This window comes from Scheffersomyces stipitis, chromosome 6, assembly GCF_000209165.1.
Source record: "Scheffersomyces stipitis CBS 6054 chromosome 6, complete sequence".
NCBI classification, from domain to species: domain Eukaryota; kingdom Fungi; phylum Ascomycota; class Pichiomycetes; order Serinales; family Debaryomycetaceae; genus Scheffersomyces; species Scheffersomyces stipitis.
Window position 1 is genome coordinate 1155551 of NC_009046.1, and position 17686 is coordinate 1173236.

The window sequence follows — 17686 nt, forward strand, 5'->3', positions numbered from 1 at the left end:
TTCCATCTCTACGCACCTCCATAAAAACCATGACAATATAATACAATAATATATACAACTAAAATACACTACAAATACGTAAACTCCTCAAGCTTGTCGTTCGTAATTTGAACATGTAACGCTTCTCGTTCAGCCTGTCTCTCGAGATTCAATACGGAACCCTCCAACTTGCGCTTGGCTAGTTGAAGCTGTCTGATATCACTATTAACATAGCCCAACTCATTGTATCTCGTTTCTAGCGTCTCCTGGGTAGTCTCATCATTAATTTCCATGATCTCAATCCAAGGATTGTTGAAAGTCTTGACTTTGCTATTGTTTCTGACTGAACTACTAGGTCCGCTAATCAGCTTGTCTTTGACCGAAACCAGCGCTCTAGACCCTCCGTGACCTCCGCTATATGCCGAATGATGACCACTGTAGTGACGGCCATTCTCGCGTTCTCCTTCTCTACTTCCCCATTCTCTATCACGATCCGAACGTTCGTTGCGATCAATCGAGTTTCTGCTGCCTCTGTAGCTTCCGTCTCTGTATCCGCTTCCTCGGTACAGGCTCCCCAGACCACGGTAGCTGCTGCCACGGTAGCTGTCATGAGCTCCTGGACCAGAAACATCGTTGTACACTGAGGTTTCCTCGGGATTTTCGTAGCTATTGTTGCTCTGGTACTCTGTTCTTCTAGATCTGTCACCACCGTACCGACTATGACTGCTTCCGTTGTATCCGTAATGGTCATATGAACCACGCCCTCTGTAAGAGCTTCCTCGTCCGCGTCCTCTGCCTCTGCCTCTGTATCCTGAGCCATAGTACGAAGAAGAAGAGTCTTCTCCGTAGCTCACATACTTCTGTCCGTAAGTATTGGCATAGTACTGGTCTTCTGGGTCGTCCCGATATCCGTTGGGATCGCTCATATCAATAAGTGCTCAAACACACAATACAGGTAAATGACAAGTGTATAAAATCAAAAGAGAAAAGTGTATGGGATAGAAGTAAACAGTAGCAACAGAATCTATTGAATAATTATTGAAATATTTATTCTGGAGTCTCTTGTCTCGTGAATAAATCCATTTTCATCACCTGATCTCACGCAGATGACTATTCCCACATGATACAGAGCACATGATACTTATGAATTTTCTCAACAAATTAGCGAACACGCACAGTCACACCTCCGGAACCCTGTACATGGCTTTATGTCATTGAGCCATGTCATTACTATTCCACATCTGGTAATACAAAGATCTGGGTAGATGTCGTGTGTCGCCAAATACCACAACAATGACAATTACAGATATCCACATTGTACCATTTCAAAATCATAAAAGGGCACAAAGAGAAGCCCATCAAACAAATCACTACTCTACCCCCAACTTCCTGACTTTCACATTCTAGCAGTGGTATACGGTGACAAACATCAAATAGATAGACATTTAAATTGCATCAAGTCTTATTCACTCACAGATCGAACCAAATGACTGCAAATGTTGTCCCAGAGAAACACCAGTCGATATTCGACCGGATCTGGCTCGAAGTTGATAACGAAACGCATGGAGAAGTTACAGTAGAAGACTTGAATACACTAGTGAGCCACTTGGAATCGGTATTGGACCAACAGCCATCTCTTAATCATACGACTTCCAGTGGCATTTTTTCCAACGATGCTTTGGTGAAAGCCCGAATAAACCAGTATAAAAATGCCATGGGCAGCTCCTCGACGATTTCTAAGAGCCAGGCGCTTGAGTATTTGAGTTCAGTCATTGACGAGAGCGAGATCCTTGGCTTTCAGGATTTTTCTGGCTACAAGATCAATAATCCAAGCAAAACTAGTCTGGCTTTTGTAGATCTGCCAGAACATGTAGATAATTTCCATAACCTTTTGCATAAGCCATCAGGCAATATGAGGATGTTGGCTGGCTCCCCGTCCATCAGAAGTCAGAAATCGGAAGATACCGATATTGACGATTACGACGAAACGGCATCGTTGATGGGAACTTCTCCTCATAAACAATATCATCATCGCTCTCCTTCTCTAGATGAAGCAGATCCCATTGGGTTAGAGAGTGCACCAGACAATTCGCCCCAGACGTTAATCAGAAAGTCGTTGGAAGACATGCAGAAATTCCACAGCACTATAAATGGCAACTTTGATCTGTTCTCCAAGCAGATTCTGGACTTGGAGGCTGAAAACGTCCATGATCTTGAGAACTTGTCTACTGTAAAAGATACAAACCACAGGGTACTTGAACAATTAGACAGTCTAAAATCTGAATTGAAGGAGATCAGCAACCAGATCGATACCCACAAACAATTGCAATGTACTCCTCCCGTGACACCAAAGAAATTGGTGATTCAAAGCAACTCGCCTTCTCCAAAAGTGAACATTACACTGACTGTGATGAACGAGAGGGACAGGGCTGTCTTTGAAAAACTTACCCATAAGTCGCATTCGTCTTTTATATATCTGGGGTATGGTAAGAAGAGGGTACTATCTGACGGACAGCCGTCTAGCTCTAATGTAGGTGTAAGACTAGATTTCAAACATCCAATGGGCCATAGACGTGCTGCTTCGGAAGTCCCTGAATCCCCACGCAAATTGCCATCAACTCCAAACAACAGAACTGTTGAAGCTGCAGCTGAAAAGGATTTGGAAGCTGCTTCCAACAAAAAAGATAGCATAAGGAGTATTACGAGCATTGAAAAAGAAAAAAGTACAATTCAAAAAGACACAATTATAATCCCTGATAGTGTTATCAGACTGCAAACAATAACTCCAGAACAGGAAGAATATATTGAAGACCCAAAAATCTCTTCAAAGATAGAACAGAAAGTGCCTGAAAAAATTATCACTGAGTCAGCTCCAGAAACCATAGAAAATTCAGAATTAACTTCAATATCAACTTCCCGTATAGCGACTCAGGAAGAACTCTATTCTTCTCAGTCAACACAAACAGTTTCATCTGAGACATCTAATCTCACATTATTTATACTCATCTTCAGTTTGCTTATTTTAATTCTCTCTCATTTATGGCAATAGCCTCTACTAGCATACTGAAATAATTTAACGCATAAAACTTAACGAGATGCACTAGTATTACCTAAAATGTAATTACCATAATCTATAGAAACAAAGATTAACCCATGTTGACAGATCTAGGGAAGCTGTCGTAGTTGTCACCATCTTCTTCTTGGAAGTATGGATGGACCAAAGCACGCTTAGCACTGATTCTCCCGCTAGGGTCGTACACCAACATCTGCTCGAGCAAATCAACACCGTCGGCATCTAAAGTGGGAACAAATTCGGCCAAGTTCTTCTTGGACCACTTAGGGAACGTTGGCTTGAAGTCTGGCAAGTATGACACATCAGGCCAGATTTCTTCGGTTGGTGTTCCCAAAATTCTGAAGATTCTGAAGATCTCGTCGATCTCAGAATCACCAGGAAAAAGGGGCTTTCTGTTACACATTTCTGCGAAGATACAGCCTACAGACCACATATCTACACCGGTTGAATACTGCTTACCACCAAGTAAGATCTCTGGAGCTCTATACCATAAGGTGACGACTTCGTGAGTGTACGCTCTCAAAGGTACACCAAAGGCACGGGCAAGCCCGAAATCAGCAAGTTTCAAGTTACCTTCCTTATTAATCAACAAGTTCTGAGGCTTCAAGTCTCTGTGCAAAACACGGTGACTGTGGCAATGTTTGATTCCTTTCACCAACTGGTTCATGAACCGTTTAACCATGTTGGCACCCAACCCAGCACCTTGTGGAATGGACTCCATGTACTTCTTCAAGTCCAAATCCAAGAACTCAAATACCAAATACAACTTGTGGGAGTCCGAGTGTATTATATCGTACAATCTGACGATGTTTTCGTCTCTCATTTCCTTTAGAAGTGAGATTTCTCTTATAGCTGTAGATGGAACCCCTTCGTCTTCGGATTCTAGTCTGATCTTCTTTAATGCTACAACACGGTTGTTGTGTTTGGTGTCGAGAGCTTTGTATACCACCCCGTAGGTACCTTCACCGACCTTTTCCTGGCGCTGGAAGTCTGATAACTCAACCATGATGTGAATATGTGTGATAGGAATGCAAAAAGAGTTAAGGATCCAAGTCTATATCAAACTGTTAGTATTTCATTTGATGTGGAAGATTTGAAAGCGGACAAGGTTGACCTTTAAAGAAATCAAGTGCTAATGCCTAAAGAGTTCTGTAATTTATATGTAGATCGAAGGAACCAATGCTCTCATGGTTGACATGAATAGTATCCAGAATTAGATGCTATAGCAAATCTCAATAAATGCTCATATTGCTCATTCTGGTCGTGTAGGCTATCAAGCCGATTTTCAGACGACTATCATATAATGGTAAACACTTATACTCCACTTCGCAACCTTTTCTCCTTGAAGTATATCTGGATCATTTGCCGATCCAGAAAATACAACAGTGCTCCAAACTCTACTTACCGTATGGGCCCGATCTGTGAAAAAAGTAGAAGCTTACAAAAGTGAAAAGCTCAGCTTGAGAATCAACAATAATAAAGATACGGCAGGTTCTGGAAGAAAAGGGCAAACATCCACTTGGCTATTAGACTTGTTTATTATGAAATTATAGTGTAGACATTCGCACGACATCGGGTTCGTCTAAATGGCTGCGACATACGCGTCTTTGATGTCTGTGTGCAGTGCGGTCAAAAATAGAAGTCTGGAAAGAGCCCTTTCATACGATGAAGTTGCTACATTTATTTGTATAATATAAGTACAAAGCATTAACTTATGTTTCCAATAAGCTTTACAATAAATATTAATAATAAATAAATATACAGGCATAATTCTTTGAACGTAAAACTACACCTATAGTACATTTAAATGGCTCTTTATCCGCTGGGCCCCATTCTTAACTTGAATGGCCCTCCCCAGCAGCACACACTTTGATCTCTCTACCCCATTCACTGTTCAAGATCTGTTTACCGGTGATTCTTCTTTCTGGCTTAGGATCCAAGATCGAGTAGATCACGTTACGGCATCTGGCTCTCTTCAAGCTTTCGATAGGCTCATAGCCTGAAGACTCTTTTCTTTTAACCAAATACTCTTCGAAGAACTCATCCTTGTCTGGATCAGCCAACTTCCACAATTGACGACCGGTTCTCATTGCCATGTAGATGACACCACATGCCCAGATATCCACGCATCTGGGGTCAAACGATTCCTGAGTGAACTCTTCTGGGGCAATGTATGGTGAGGAACCGCATATTCCTTCGCTGAGCTGGATCTCATTTTCCCAAGCTACACGGAAACACTCACCATTACCAAAGTCAGTGATCTTAATCACTCCGTTTTGGGTCAATAACAAATTTTCGGGTTTCAAGTCTCGGTGACAAACACCCATGTCGTGCATGTAGTTGACACCACGGATTATCTGCTTGAAGAAACAGTCGGCTTCGGCATACTCTAACTTACCAGCCGCGATGATCAAAGTGTACAAATCTCCACCCGAGCAGAACTCCATCACTTCACAATAGTCTCCCTTTGCATCCTTCAACAAATCTAACGTGTCGATGATGTTGAGATGCTTTAAAGAAGAGGAAATACAGAATTCAGACGTCAATCTTCGGTTATACTTCTTTTCGGACTCATTTGGTCTTCGTTTGAATTCCTTGACGGCATACAACATCTCGCCGTCCCCACCACCGTTGGTTTCAGTTCCATTGAGCTTCTTGTGTGAGATTCTCACGACACCAAATGCTCCTCTACCTACAACTTCCTGACAACGACCATATTTCTCGACAAAGGAACGGCAATCTCCCAAATTAGGAGAGTAGCCATTCTGTTGAACTACCTCACCAACTATCTCTCCAGCACTTGTGTGGTAGGGAGAAGTATTGTTCTTTATGTGAGTTACAAGTCCTGCAAACAACGTAGGTGGCTTCTCTTTACCTGGAACAGGCGATGGAGCAGCACCAGCGCCTTGTAAGATGTTAGGCACTGCACTTTTGGCTTCATCACGTAGCTTTTTGGCTCCAAGCAAATCCTTCAACATGTTGGACAACTTCTCCTGTCTCTTTGCTGAACGCAAGCTGTGCTCGTGATTGCCGTCTTGAAGCATTCTGAAACGAGGCTTCGCCACGGCAGGAGAAGACGAGGTCATCGACAAGTCTGTTGAAGATGCATTACTATTGTGGTTGTTATTGTTTTTAGTTGAGGCGGATCTTGAAATCGGTGCCACCTTCATGGCTCCCGGTGCAGATATGGTGTTGGCATGCTTTCTCGGTACGTTTGTAGAAGAAGAACGTGAAACAGAGGGTGAAGTACGTCTGTTAACCAAAGGAGGTATTTGGCTATGCAAAGCAGTCGAAGTTGGCGAAAGCGAAAAGCCAGCATCTGGAGGTGTGAAGCTGGAGATGTTGTTCATTTTGTCTTTATCATTAGATTTATTAGTCGTGGCAGTCGTTACATTAGTGTTGGAGGTAGAGCTGAGGTTTAGTCTGTTCAAGTTGGTGTCGTTAATGCTGTGAGGCATGGGTTGAAGAATTTTGTTGATGTCAGGAGGCGGCAAGTTGATCGTTACTGCTGTAGTACTAGAAGTAGAGTCTTTTTCGGAAGATATCAGTAAGGGTGACGTTGTTGTAGACGAGATGTTCGGATGGTTAACTGGCGTGTGAGAACTGGAAGATGCAAGTTTTGGTGACGAAGCTGAAGAATTGGTATTCTGCGTATGCTTAGCTTGGGTATGATTGTTATGGCTCTGACTGTTGTGATGGATTGTCGTCACATCGTCATTCTCTTGCTGTGCTAGTATCAAATCTTCGTCTTTCACCAATGGGGTCCACGATGGTGCGGCACCCAGTCCTGGAGCTAATAGAACTTCAGTGTTAGACCCATTGGTCTCGTCTAGTTGGCTCAAGTTGGTAGCCAGAACACCAAAGAACTTACCGAGTTTCGAAAATGTCTTTTTCTTGTCTCCCATGTTTGGTTGTATGATGGTTTACTGTGTAAGTGTTGATATTGAGTAGATTTTATGTGACTTGAATGGTTTTGTCTGAATATGTTGGGCGTTCTAATGTGAAATTTGGATGCTGTTTTACGGTGTGGCTGAATAATGCAGTTGATTCTTTTCACAATAAGATATCAATAAAGCGAATCCCAGATAATGAAAGACTCGATAGTTGTAGTTTCGAGATTTGACGTTTCAAGGACTCGATGGAATATTCAGTTTCGTAGATGAGATTTTACCTTAGGTCCTACAGTATCAAATAATGATTCCAGCGAAACGGCTCAACTACGAAGAAGGCTTAACTATGAGGGGAGACACGCAAATCGTCTGCGAGCCGATGAGGGATTATTCGCACAAGATACGGCTGGCTCTGGCTTGTGGACACCAATGCTAGCAGAAACTAGGAGGAAATTGGTAGTCTTCTGGAAATATAATTTTAGGATACTGGGAATTAGCAGCTGGCAAATAAGTGGAAAGGATCTTCTTTTATATTTTTTGCAAATTTTTGCTATGTTTTCTATGTTTTTTTTTGGCTGTGGCCTTTTTCTATGAGGGAAAAGATGCGAAATCTTCTCTGCCGGTCACGTGCGGACCGACTTTTCTCTAGTCAAGCCAGGTGGCAGTGTACGAGATGTGCTAACTTGCTGGCAAGAAAGTTGCGTAACTAGGTCAAGATGTAACGTGGAAAGACGGGGGAAGTCACTGGAGATTGGTGGAAAAAATCTCGTTGATACGCTGAAAAATCCACCTGCTTCCCTTCAGTGCTACAGAAAATGAGCTTCGTCTTGCTTATATATTTGCGGGCTTTCAGAGCATCTGCTTCGGTAAGAGCTCGAATTTCTGCCAGTTTCTACTTACTCTGATGTCCTAATCCATACACCCTATATCCTACATCTTGTCCAGCCTCCTACACTACAGAAGTCATTACTAACTTCAGACCAATTCTGCAATAGTTAACGAAAAATTTTCAGCTCCCTCTCCTGTACGAACTTTTATTCCAAGAATGACTATGGCCACTCTGGATAAGGATGACTCGAGTTTTTGGTTTCTGATAGAATATAATTTTAGTAGCAGGGATGGATTTTTTTCAGCCGTGGTTCAAGCTGGATCATGTTTGGCTCCTATTTTGGTTTCGTTTTCTTCGCTGATTTCTAACTGCCTCTCGCTATTTAGTCTTTCGGTCTACCCTGTACCAGTAGATGACCTCTGCAAGTATGCTATTAGTCACTCTATATTACTGAGTCACCCTATCCTTCTCAGTCACAGTACACTCCTATGAGTTTGAGGCAAAGTCCCAGTGGCACTTAGTTTCAAGTTTTTCTTGGGGTTCCGTCTTGTCCTATTTCAGAAATCCTTGTGCCATCTTTTAGATTTCTAGATTATGATATCATAGCTACAAAATTGAAACAGCCTCATAAAGCTTAGCGTTAAGAAGATGTAGTGCAAGTCATTCGTTTCGTAGTGCTGGCGAATTTTTGTTTGGCACTGCATTCTTCTTTCCGATAAGCTAATTGTTTCTCTATTGTCTTGCAAATGTGCAATTATAATTGATAAACAGCATAATATTCTACTTTCTCCTCGGGCCAACAATTTGGCTTCACCTTTGTTGAACTCGCCCTAGTAATGTGTTGTGATTGCTTGGTTGTGTTGAGCACGACTGGTTTCTCTTGGTCAACTGGTAGTTGTTGGTCGTATTTACCGTAGCATGTGCATTGGTATCCCGATTCGGAAGAATTTCAATGTTTGCAGAACACAATTATCGTGTTTACGACTAACCTTGAAAAAGAACAAACAAACTCCCTTACTACATGGCGCTGTCAATACAATCACAAACCTTAGATTAGGCTGAGTCACTTATTGGTTTTTGTAAGAATTAATCCGATCTGGGTGTGCAAAGTATTCCCCGTCGTCAATTCTACTATTAATAAAATCTGACAAATCAAAAATTGCCAGCGTCATTTCTTCAAAAAGTTGCCCTCCACGCAAAGCATCTGTGTTGGAGTATCTTGATGTTTGTCTTAGCTCTCATATTAAATTTCACCTGCTAGAATAGGAAGGGTATTCCATCGGAATCACCGTTTGTATGTTTCTTTATATGCCGTTCCTACCGGTTGCAAACCGGTTGGTTTCAGCCTTGCTTGTCTTCCGGAGAACTGGATATCTGCCACAACACCACTTCAGTGGTGTATATATGGATTATGTAAACAATTTTGAATTGCAAAAAGGACCTATTTGTTGTGGAAAGATCTCTATTACACAATTCTCTACCGTTGAACAGTGGATTTTGCATTTCGCATTTCACACTTCTATTTCCATAGTTTGAAGTTTTTTTCACATTCCAGCTAAGTTTCCCCATTTTTCGTGCCAATTCCTGTCGAAGTATTCAGCATTGTATTGGAAGTCATAGATACCGTAGAATAGAATGTAGGAACTAGAATTGTAATTCTATTGCCTGACAAGCGATTAATGCCAATCGGAACCGAAACAGTTCCCTTCTGTACAAATAGTGAATATGTTTCTTGCGTCTTGTTGCATGCCTCTTCAGAGCGTTTTGAACCACCGTAATTCACGGAAATGCAAGTAGCAAAACTAGTCTTGGCTACTGTAAACAGTTCTTCTTCCGACGACTATATGCGCTGCATATCCGTTTCTACGTTTTATTGGGGAATCCCATGTGGCTTCATGAGACAAACGACGTGGCTGCCTCTCGTCTAAGTACAACAGTCCATTGCCACTACAATAGCTGATGTTTTAGAAGGTCCCCATCATGCACAAATATGTGGAGAATTTTCAGGGGCATTAGGGTTACACAGTATTGAAACGCTTGGATCGCTGTATTGGGCGAAAATCCCGAAATTAACTATGTGTGGCCAGGTAACTCCGAGTAATAATCATTTCAAATATGCATAGAACCTGGTTCTGTGAAGGAGTGCAGTAAAACATAATGTAGTTATACCCTTACAATCCTTGATTTGTGGAAATTGAGTATAAATACAAATTGAAAGATACACTGTTCTACCTAAAAGTTGAATTTATTCATCAATCGACCTCATCAATCGATCTCATCAATTAACCGATACTCAATTCCCCTCAACACAATTCAAAATGGCTGGTAACTTCAAATCAGAAAAGGACATCTCTGGCAAGGTCGCTGTCATAACTGGTGGAACGACCAACTTGGGTGGTGAAACCGCTAAGGAATTGGCTTCGCTTGGTGTCAACTTGTTCTTGCACTACCGTTCGTCTTCTGAAGTAGCCAAGAAGTTCCAGGAAGAACTCAAGGCCAAGTACCCAAAGCTTCAAATTGAAATATACCAGGCCCCATTAAAGGCCGCTGCTGATTTGACTAAATTGTTTGAAGCTGCCAAAAAGGCATTCCCACAAGGTATTGACATTGCCATTAACAACATTGGTAAGGTTGTCAAGAAGCCTCTTGTTGAAGTCACAGAAGAAGAATTCGACGAATTGGACCTTGTCAACCACAAGGTAGCCTTTTTCTTCTTGAAGGAAGCTGCCCTTAACTTGAACAACAATGGTAGAATTGTCACTATTGTCACATCCTTATTGGCTGCCTACACTCCATTCTACTCACCTTACCAAGGTACCAAGGCCCCAGTGGAATTCTACACCAAGGCATTGTCTAAGGAATTGGGTGAGAAGGGCATAACCGTCAACAACGTTGCTCCTGGTCCAATGGACACGTCTTTCTTGCACACATCTGAAACGCCTGAAGCTGTCCAATATTTGGCCTCTGTAGGTCTTAACGGTAGATTAACTGAACTTCCTGACATCGTTCCAATTGTCAGATTCTTGGTTAGCGAGGGTGCCTGGATCACAGGTCAAACCATTTTCGCTTCCGGCGGTTTCACTGCTCGTTAATCGGAAGCTATAAGGATATCACTTTTAAGCAGTTTTTGAAGTTTATGTCGCTAATGTTGAATATATTTCTAGTAATCTCTTTTTGCAATTGTAGTGTAGAGTTTGTCGCTACAGCTTCTTTGTGCATGGTGCATATATCCACACCTATTTAGGAAAGCACTGCATCACCATTTTTGCCATAAAACGGTTTGATCAAACCTCCAGCTATTTCCATACGGTATTTCGACGTTTGTATCCATATCTATGTCCTCCTCTATAGGCCAGCAATTTCATGAAAGTGCTGCTCATTCGCTTAGATTTTTTTTGGAGTTAAATTTCTACGTGGAAGTCGTTTATCGTGCATCTTAACACTACTAGCAGAAGCAACAGTTTCAATTTTATTTCAAATTGTCTTATTGCTTCGTTATCTACCCTGAGGATAATCTTTTCTTTTAAATAGTTGAGAAGTTGGTCTTTCGAGATGAAGGCATATGGCGGAGGATGGTATGTCTTTTCTTTTGTTTGATACATCAACCATAAACTGACACTGAAATTCTCGTCTCCGTATGTAAGAGAAAAGTCCAATTTACAGTCATACATCTTTTCTCCAGGATAAAAGTCTATTACCTCCGGCAAAGAGAAGTCTCTGTCTTCAAGAGAACTAGAAGTTATTCCAATTTCCTTCAAATAGAAGATAAGTTTTCGTGCAAGTTCCATGGTCAAACTACTTTGCTCATACTCGGAGGAGTCGTAGGCTCTCTCGAGTCGCGGCCAGTTCATGCTCTGGGTCTTCGAACCAGAATCGTCCGTGAAGAAAAATCCTCTAGTGAGTATGTTATCTCTGGCTTGGAGCTTAAATTCCTCTTTGTTTTGCTTTCTATTAATAGAGATATCTTGGTTGTAGGGAACAGTGACAATTCTCATTGTATATGGTGTGAAGAAAGTGAATATGCTGATAGAATTGCGAATTGTACGAATCACTTGAGTATATAAAATTACGTATATTTCCTTGGAACAAAAAGGTATAAAGTTACTTCTCCCTTATTCTGGACGTTAATGTGTCAATGTGATGTGTAGCTGCTTCAGAAAAAGAGATTCAGATATGTTCAAAAAGTGGCACAGATCTGAAACAATAATAGCTACAGTATCTACAAGAAATTTAAAGATTGACACACTAGAGTCGTTTTATCCTTATAATTCATTCTTCTATTTAGGCTCCTCGCGTACGGAGCTTGCAAGAGTGGCATCGTTTCGGACATTGGAGAAAAGCGTAGCCCCGTCATTCATTGATTCGGTCTCACTTTCTTCAGCTATGGTGCCAATTTCTTCCTCTATAGGATCTGCAAGAGGGAGTTCAGCCTCTACAGGCTGAGCAAAGGTAGTCTTCTTCGAGTCGGTACCTTTCTCACTCGACCTTTTATTCTGTTTCAGAGGTGAAACAATTTGTGGAAGTTGTTCCTTCAGCCTCTTCGAATACATGCTGTAACTGTAGCCGTCGTCATCTTCATAAACAAGCTCCTGTTTCGTCTTATTCGTCAGGCGACCTCTGAGATTTCCTGACGTGTGTATATTTGAGCCTGTAGCTCTTGTTTCAGTGTGGTCATCTACTACCACAGTATTCAACAATCTGCTTAATAGAGGCGTGCTCTGGGCAGAAGCATCTCTTCTGGGAGAGCTCTTTGCAGAAGAAACAGGAGTGACAAACCGTTTCCTGTCTGGACTACTTATATTAGCATTTCTAGTAGACACCTTGCTACCTTGGTAGCTTTTGTAGAGCGATCTAGACCCTTTCTTTGTTTTCCTTTTACCCCATGTAAGCAAGTATCGAATGCCAATGATATTCCAGCCCAAGATGGTGCCAGCACAAATTCCCAAAAACACACTGACCATGGCGAAATGGGTAAAATTGACAAAAAAGAGGTGGAGTTGGGCTGCTAACCAGGCATTGTCCGCCCTTTCTGGATTGGAGTCGTTTAGCTCGAGTACATACGAAAGTGGTATCACTATAGGAATCTTGATGAGCGCCGTATAGATGGTAATCAGAACAAGGAGCTGGATGGGAATCAACAATAGATGTAGAACTAGCATGTACTGGATGTATACAAAGTAGTATATGGGTGTAATTACCACCAAGTTGAATACTGACCAGATACCTCTAAACACCACCATAAATGAATTCACTACTATTGCATACATATTTTGGTGTCGGTAGCGATGAGTATTTGGAGAAAGGTCAAGATGTAAAAGATAGGAACAATCAAATAGCTAGCAGAGTAGTCCAGGTATGTTTGCCTGTAGATGTGTGTGGTTAAGTGATGTTATTTGATTTTGTAGATATTATTATCATATGGTTAAACTTTCCAAAATGATTCTTTTCTGTACCAATTTGTGTAAGGTGTGAGATCTGGGGTAGTGTACTTAATTTATGGTGATACTAGTATAGTCTCGTTTTAGTAGTAGGAGTACTGGTAGCAGTAGTAGCAGTAGTAGCAGTAGGAGTAGTAGCGGTACTAGAAGTAGTTGAGCAGAGGCATTGAGTGTTTTGACTTGTCGTTGAAATTTGGGTCTACTTTTAGAGGAGAGTTCATACAGCAGTATGGAATACAGAGATACAAATATGGTGTGGTACTCAGTATAGCAGAATTATTCAGAGAATACTATTCTGAATAGTCTATCAGAGTACTGATGTACTACTACAATCTGTATTAACGTTTTCCATTCATTATACTAAACTAATGTGAAGTGAATATGTTCTTATACCTTTCCTAAATAACCGTGATAATGAAAAACTATTACAAAAACTAGAACAAAGACTGGTTCATCGACTGACAACTGAAACTTCGTGGTAAACCTGATTATTTATAATTATGTATATATACGTGTATTAAGTAACAAGTTACCGATAAACGTAATTCGAAAAAAAGTATGCCTGGGTGTGTGGAACAAGTTTCCATTACAATGCTTAGGTTGTCAAGATGGCAGCATTAGTGGTTGTGTTGCTGCTGTCGTCGTTGTTCTTGTTGGAAGTAGAGGATGAAGAAGGGTGCATTGCGTTGTCGTTGTTGCTGTCATTGTTGCTGTTATTGTTGTTGCTGTTGTTGCTGTTGCTGTCGTTGTCGTTATAGTTCATGAGCTTTTTGGTCACGTTGAACTTCTTCTTGTCCTGTTGGAGTTTGTGATGTTGCGACTTGATGTGGTCAATGTAGTAATTGCCGAACACGTTCCAGTGGAACTTGACCAAGGTCAGGATGCGCATGGCGATGTTCTTCAACTCGGTGTTGGACGCATCAGGGGTGGCGGGGGCTGTAGATTGAAGAGCGGCGTCTTCTCTGACAGAAGTAGCAGAAGTAGTAACACAGACTGGAGCTATAGTGGTATCTTCGGTGTTGATGATAGTCATGATTTCGTTCAACAATTCCTTGAAGATCTTGGCTTCCATCAATCCGTAGACTTCTGAGTTGGGCTGGATATGCTTGCTCAACCAGTTGTAAGAGAACTCGACCAAATCTTGGGGCAATGACAAGTTGGCGTTGGAGTTCGAGCCAGCAGACAAGTTCTTGACCAACTGCAACGAAATGGACGAAATGTTCTTAGTCCACTTGATGTTGCCGTTATCGTCAGTAACGATAGCCAAGATCTCTTGCTGTACCTTCAGGATGTTAGCAGCTGCTAGTAACGAAGTTGGTTTCTTAGCGTTAATCACAAGCTGCTTGTACAACACGATACAGAGCTGGACACAGACCAACTGTCTAACGTCAGCACGGAGAAGAACCAACCGAGTGTGATCGAATGCGAGAGTCGAGGGGAACTCGGTGGCCATCTGGCGACAGCTCAACAAGTCGATGATGGAGGAAATGATCACGGGCTTCAAGTTGGAGTCATTGATGTGACGATCTTCAGTGGGTTCAGAACAGTCCTCCATCAGCGAAGCCTTCTTGATGAACTTCTTGTAGAACCAGTTGAGCGAGTCGTTAATGTTAATCTTCTGGTGCGAAATCAAGGTCTGGAAGTAGTCACGCTCGAAGTCCACGGCGGTCTCAATGAGCACGGGTCTGAGAATGCGTATCTGGTGGTTGGCTACGTCCAACTTCATAGCTTCCAAAATCTGGAAGATCATTCTCAAGCCTCCAACAAGCAACTCGACCGAGTTGAAGTTGTAGGCGTCAACAAACTTCTGGTTCATCTCTACTACCCACTGGTCACGCATAGGCGCACAGTGGCTCTTGAAGACGTCACCAAGCCATTTGGACATCTCCACAAAGTCAAACGAGCCATGATTCAACTGTTGTACCAACAAGTCTATGTCCATGATTTCGTTGACCTGTTGACGGTCCTTTGTGGGTAAAAGGCTGAGAAGAATGTCGCGTAAAGTTCCAAACAAAATTGGCAACCTGTTGATCTTGATCTTGATACTACTGTTATTGTCACTACTGCTACTGTTATTGTTGATGCTGTTTGTGTTGTTGAAGAATTGCGCACACTCCTTCTGTATTTCCAACCAGTATTTGTCGATGATGGACTTCTTGCGCTTTCCTCTTTCTCCGTCCAAGTTTGGTCTGAACTGGAGTTGTGGGTCAAACAAGATGTCGTGTCTCAACTGCGGGTTCTTGAGGATCTCATGCAAGTCGATTTCTTTAAGACTCTGCAAATTGATAGGAGGCAAAGGAGGGATGGAAGATGACAGGGATGACGATGACGAGCTGTTCTTCTTAAGCAGCGACGAGTTGTGATGAGTGTGGAGTCCAAGATGTGCATGTACAGACATCTGGCAGTAGGCTACATTGGGTGAGAAGTTGGTACTTCTCGAAGACGTGGTGCTGGTGTTGATACTACTGCTGTTGCCGGAGTTGTTGTGGTGGTGATGGTGGAAATGGTGCGGTCTCTGTGAGTTGTAGTTGATGATGGGGAGCGATCTCGATCTGAAGCGTCTGATGATGAATGGAGCCTTAGATTTCAAGGCAGCAGCCTTGGATGAAGCCGAGGACGACATGTCAGCACCAAGGCCGTTCGAGGAAGGGGTAGATTTCTTCAAGAGAAGTATGTTGCCAGAGTCTACTGCTGGAGGCTGTGGAATCGCAGCGATAGAAGGATCCAAACGGACTCTTTTCGATGAGTCAGCTAACGAGCAGGTGGCGGTCCCTGCAGAAGATGAGTTTCTCTTGGTTGAAGACGACGAAGAGCTACCGTCGGAGGTAGAAGCGGAGTTGGTAGATGCGGAGGTTGATGCAGAGGATGCTGAGCCAGCAGTTGAGCCACTGGTCTGCGGCTGCTGTGGATCGAAACAGACCTGTCTGAACTGGTCTTCCTGGAATATCTGGTCCTGGTTGTCGGGGTTGTTCAACTGCGAGTTCATCATTAGTAACAGTGCGATATGGATATTGAGGCTAGTTTACGGGATTCGAAATTTAACTGAAATTCGAGACTGAGACGGGAACTGAGATCTGAGAAACACTGAAATTCGATATGTGATGGATAGCTACGGCTGGAAGACGTAGATTAGATGAAGTTATAGAAACAGATGAGCCGGGAGCAGATGAGACGAGACAAGTAGGACGTGGCACGTATTAGTCAGTTATATGTGAGATACAAGCTGGTGGATGTGTGAGCGTACTCACTTCTGGCGATTCTCAAAATGAGGCAAGATGCAGAGGATGAAAAAAAGGAAGAAGGCGTTTGCTACTAATTTTGGCTGGATCGGCTGGATGTGAGCGAGTGCCAGATGAGGAGAAGTGTAGGACGCTGTGGAAGCTTTTGGGGGTACAAGCGGTTTTTGGAGGGTATAACGGGGTGGTTAGGAGAAAGAAGAGAATGTAAAAATTAAGAAAAATCCGGTTGTTATATTGAACAGAGAAAAGGATTGGTGACGATGATAATATTATTAAATTAAAATTAGCTGTGCTCAGTTGAGTAAAATACTACACCATCAATAATGTAGACAGCCTGAAAATATTTTCCTGTGGGATGGTTCTTTTTAAGGGATGACGAAAAAGAAATGCCTGGTCAAAAAGAAGCCAATGTGAAGGAAGAGAAATTATCACCACCAGAACATCCAAGGACGGCTCAGATAATAGTAATAGATGATGAGAGCTCAGTCAGAACGGCACCCGCATACAAAAAAGGTGATGTTGGAACTGGCGAAAAAAAATATTCTTGACTAATCACTGGGAGACTGCCAGAGCCAATACAAAAAAAAAATCGGAAAAAGAAACGCAGCCAACGTGAAATCGCCGCCAGATGAAATTTAGTCCCACAACGAAATACAACGTCCAGGCAGAGACGAGAGCTGAAATGAATGTATATAGAAATAGAAATGGCTATGGAATAATATCAAAATGAGTATGGAAATGGCTTTCGGCTGTGTGCAGGCCGCTGCCTTGCTGACGGAATTTAAATTAATAGACATTAGCCGCTGAAGGTCACACTGTGAGCGGTAGTCATTCCCAGACTTTGCCGCCATGGCGAAGAGCTGGTGATGGAGCTGCTTTGCCTGAAGCAGAGGTTGCAGATACCGCTCGTAGATCATCCACCTCTTTGTAGTTTACGACTCGTAGATTGTTCGCCTCGATCCGAGTGCAACTTGCACTTTTTGGGGCCATGATTTTTCCGCGAGTCTTTTGCACCTGAGATTTTTTCTTTTTCAAGTGGGATTTTCTTGATACGAGAAAAACGCTTCTGATTTGAGAACAATTAATTAAACTAACCCAGCTTCCTTGTTGGAGGACTTGGAACAATGCCTCGCTGAATCTTCAGCTGCGGTTGCATCGCTTTCGTCTCGTCTGCTGCCACAATCGCCAGATATCTCTCACTAGCCGCCGCTGCGACGGCGGAACCACCTCCGGCTTCG

At 42.4% G+C, this 17686-nt stretch overlaps 7 protein-coding genes across 7 annotated transcripts; 2 read left to right on the forward strand and 5 right to left on the reverse strand. All coding sequences in view use genetic code 12, as the record gives it.

Annotated features, from left to right (window-relative positions):
- Positions 1-68: 68 nt before the first annotated feature.
- On the reverse strand, positions 69-905 carry PICST_32992 (predicted protein; the record flags this gene model as incomplete). Its single annotated transcript, XM_001385881.1, has 1 exon — positions 69-905. The coding sequence occupies one exon, from the start codon at positions 903-905 to the stop codon at positions 69-71; it is 837 nt and encodes a 278-aa protein (XP_001385918.2).
- A 560-nt stretch (positions 906-1465) lies between these two features.
- On the forward strand, positions 1466-2787 carry PICST_32993 (predicted protein; the record flags this gene model as incomplete). The annotated part of the gene is made up of 2 exons (XM_001385539.1): positions 1466-2702; positions 2774-2787. 2 exons carry the CDS (start codon positions 1466-1468, stop codon positions 2785-2787), a joined length of 1251 nt encoding a protein of 416 aa, XP_001385576.2.
- A 338-nt stretch (positions 2788-3125) lies between these two features.
- On the reverse strand, positions 3126-4072 carry CDC28 (cell division control protein; the record flags this gene model as incomplete). The annotated part of the gene is made up of 1 exon (XM_001385882.1): positions 3126-4072. The coding sequence occupies one exon, from the start codon at positions 4056-4058 to the stop codon at positions 3126-3128; it is 933 nt and encodes a 310-aa protein (XP_001385919.1).
- Positions 4073-4744: 672 nt separating this feature from the next.
- On the reverse strand, positions 4745-6168 carry SAT4 (serine/threonine protein kinase). Its single transcript, XM_001385883.1, has one exon. It carries the CDS (start codon positions 6136-6138, stop codon positions 4888-4890), a length of 1251 nt encoding a protein of 416 aa, XP_001385920.1. The 5' UTR covers positions 6139-6168; the 3' UTR covers positions 4745-4887.
- A 3846-nt stretch (positions 6169-10014) lies between these two features.
- SPS22 (short-chain dehydrogenase/reductase (SDR) family protein) lies at positions 10015-10863 on the forward strand (the record flags this gene model as incomplete). The annotated part of the gene is made up of 1 exon (XM_001385540.1): positions 10015-10863. The coding sequence occupies exon 1, from the start codon at positions 10090-10092 to the stop codon at positions 10861-10863; it is 774 nt and encodes a 257-aa protein (XP_001385577.1). The 5' UTR covers positions 10015-10089.
- A 1185-nt stretch (positions 10864-12048) lies between these two features.
- Positions 12049-13038, reverse strand: PICST_32997 (predicted protein; the record flags this gene model as incomplete). Its single annotated transcript, XM_001385884.1, has 1 exon — positions 12049-13038. One exon carries the CDS (start codon positions 13036-13038, stop codon positions 12049-12051), a length of 990 nt encoding a protein of 329 aa, XP_001385921.2.
- A 511-nt stretch (positions 13039-13549) lies between these two features.
- On the reverse strand, positions 13550-16818 carry PICST_84858 (high copy suppressor of a cyclic AMP-dependent protein kinase mutant). Its single transcript, XM_001385885.1, has 4 exons — positions 15944-16818; positions 15654-15868; positions 14200-15542; positions 13550-14145 (listed from the first exon to the last, which is right to left on the reverse strand). The coding sequence occupies exons 1-4, from the start codon at positions 16196-16198 to the stop codon at positions 13805-13807; spliced, it is 2154 nt and encodes a 717-aa protein (XP_001385922.2). The 5' UTR covers positions 16199-16818; the 3' UTR covers positions 13550-13804.
- Positions 16819-17686: the final 868 nt, after the last annotated feature.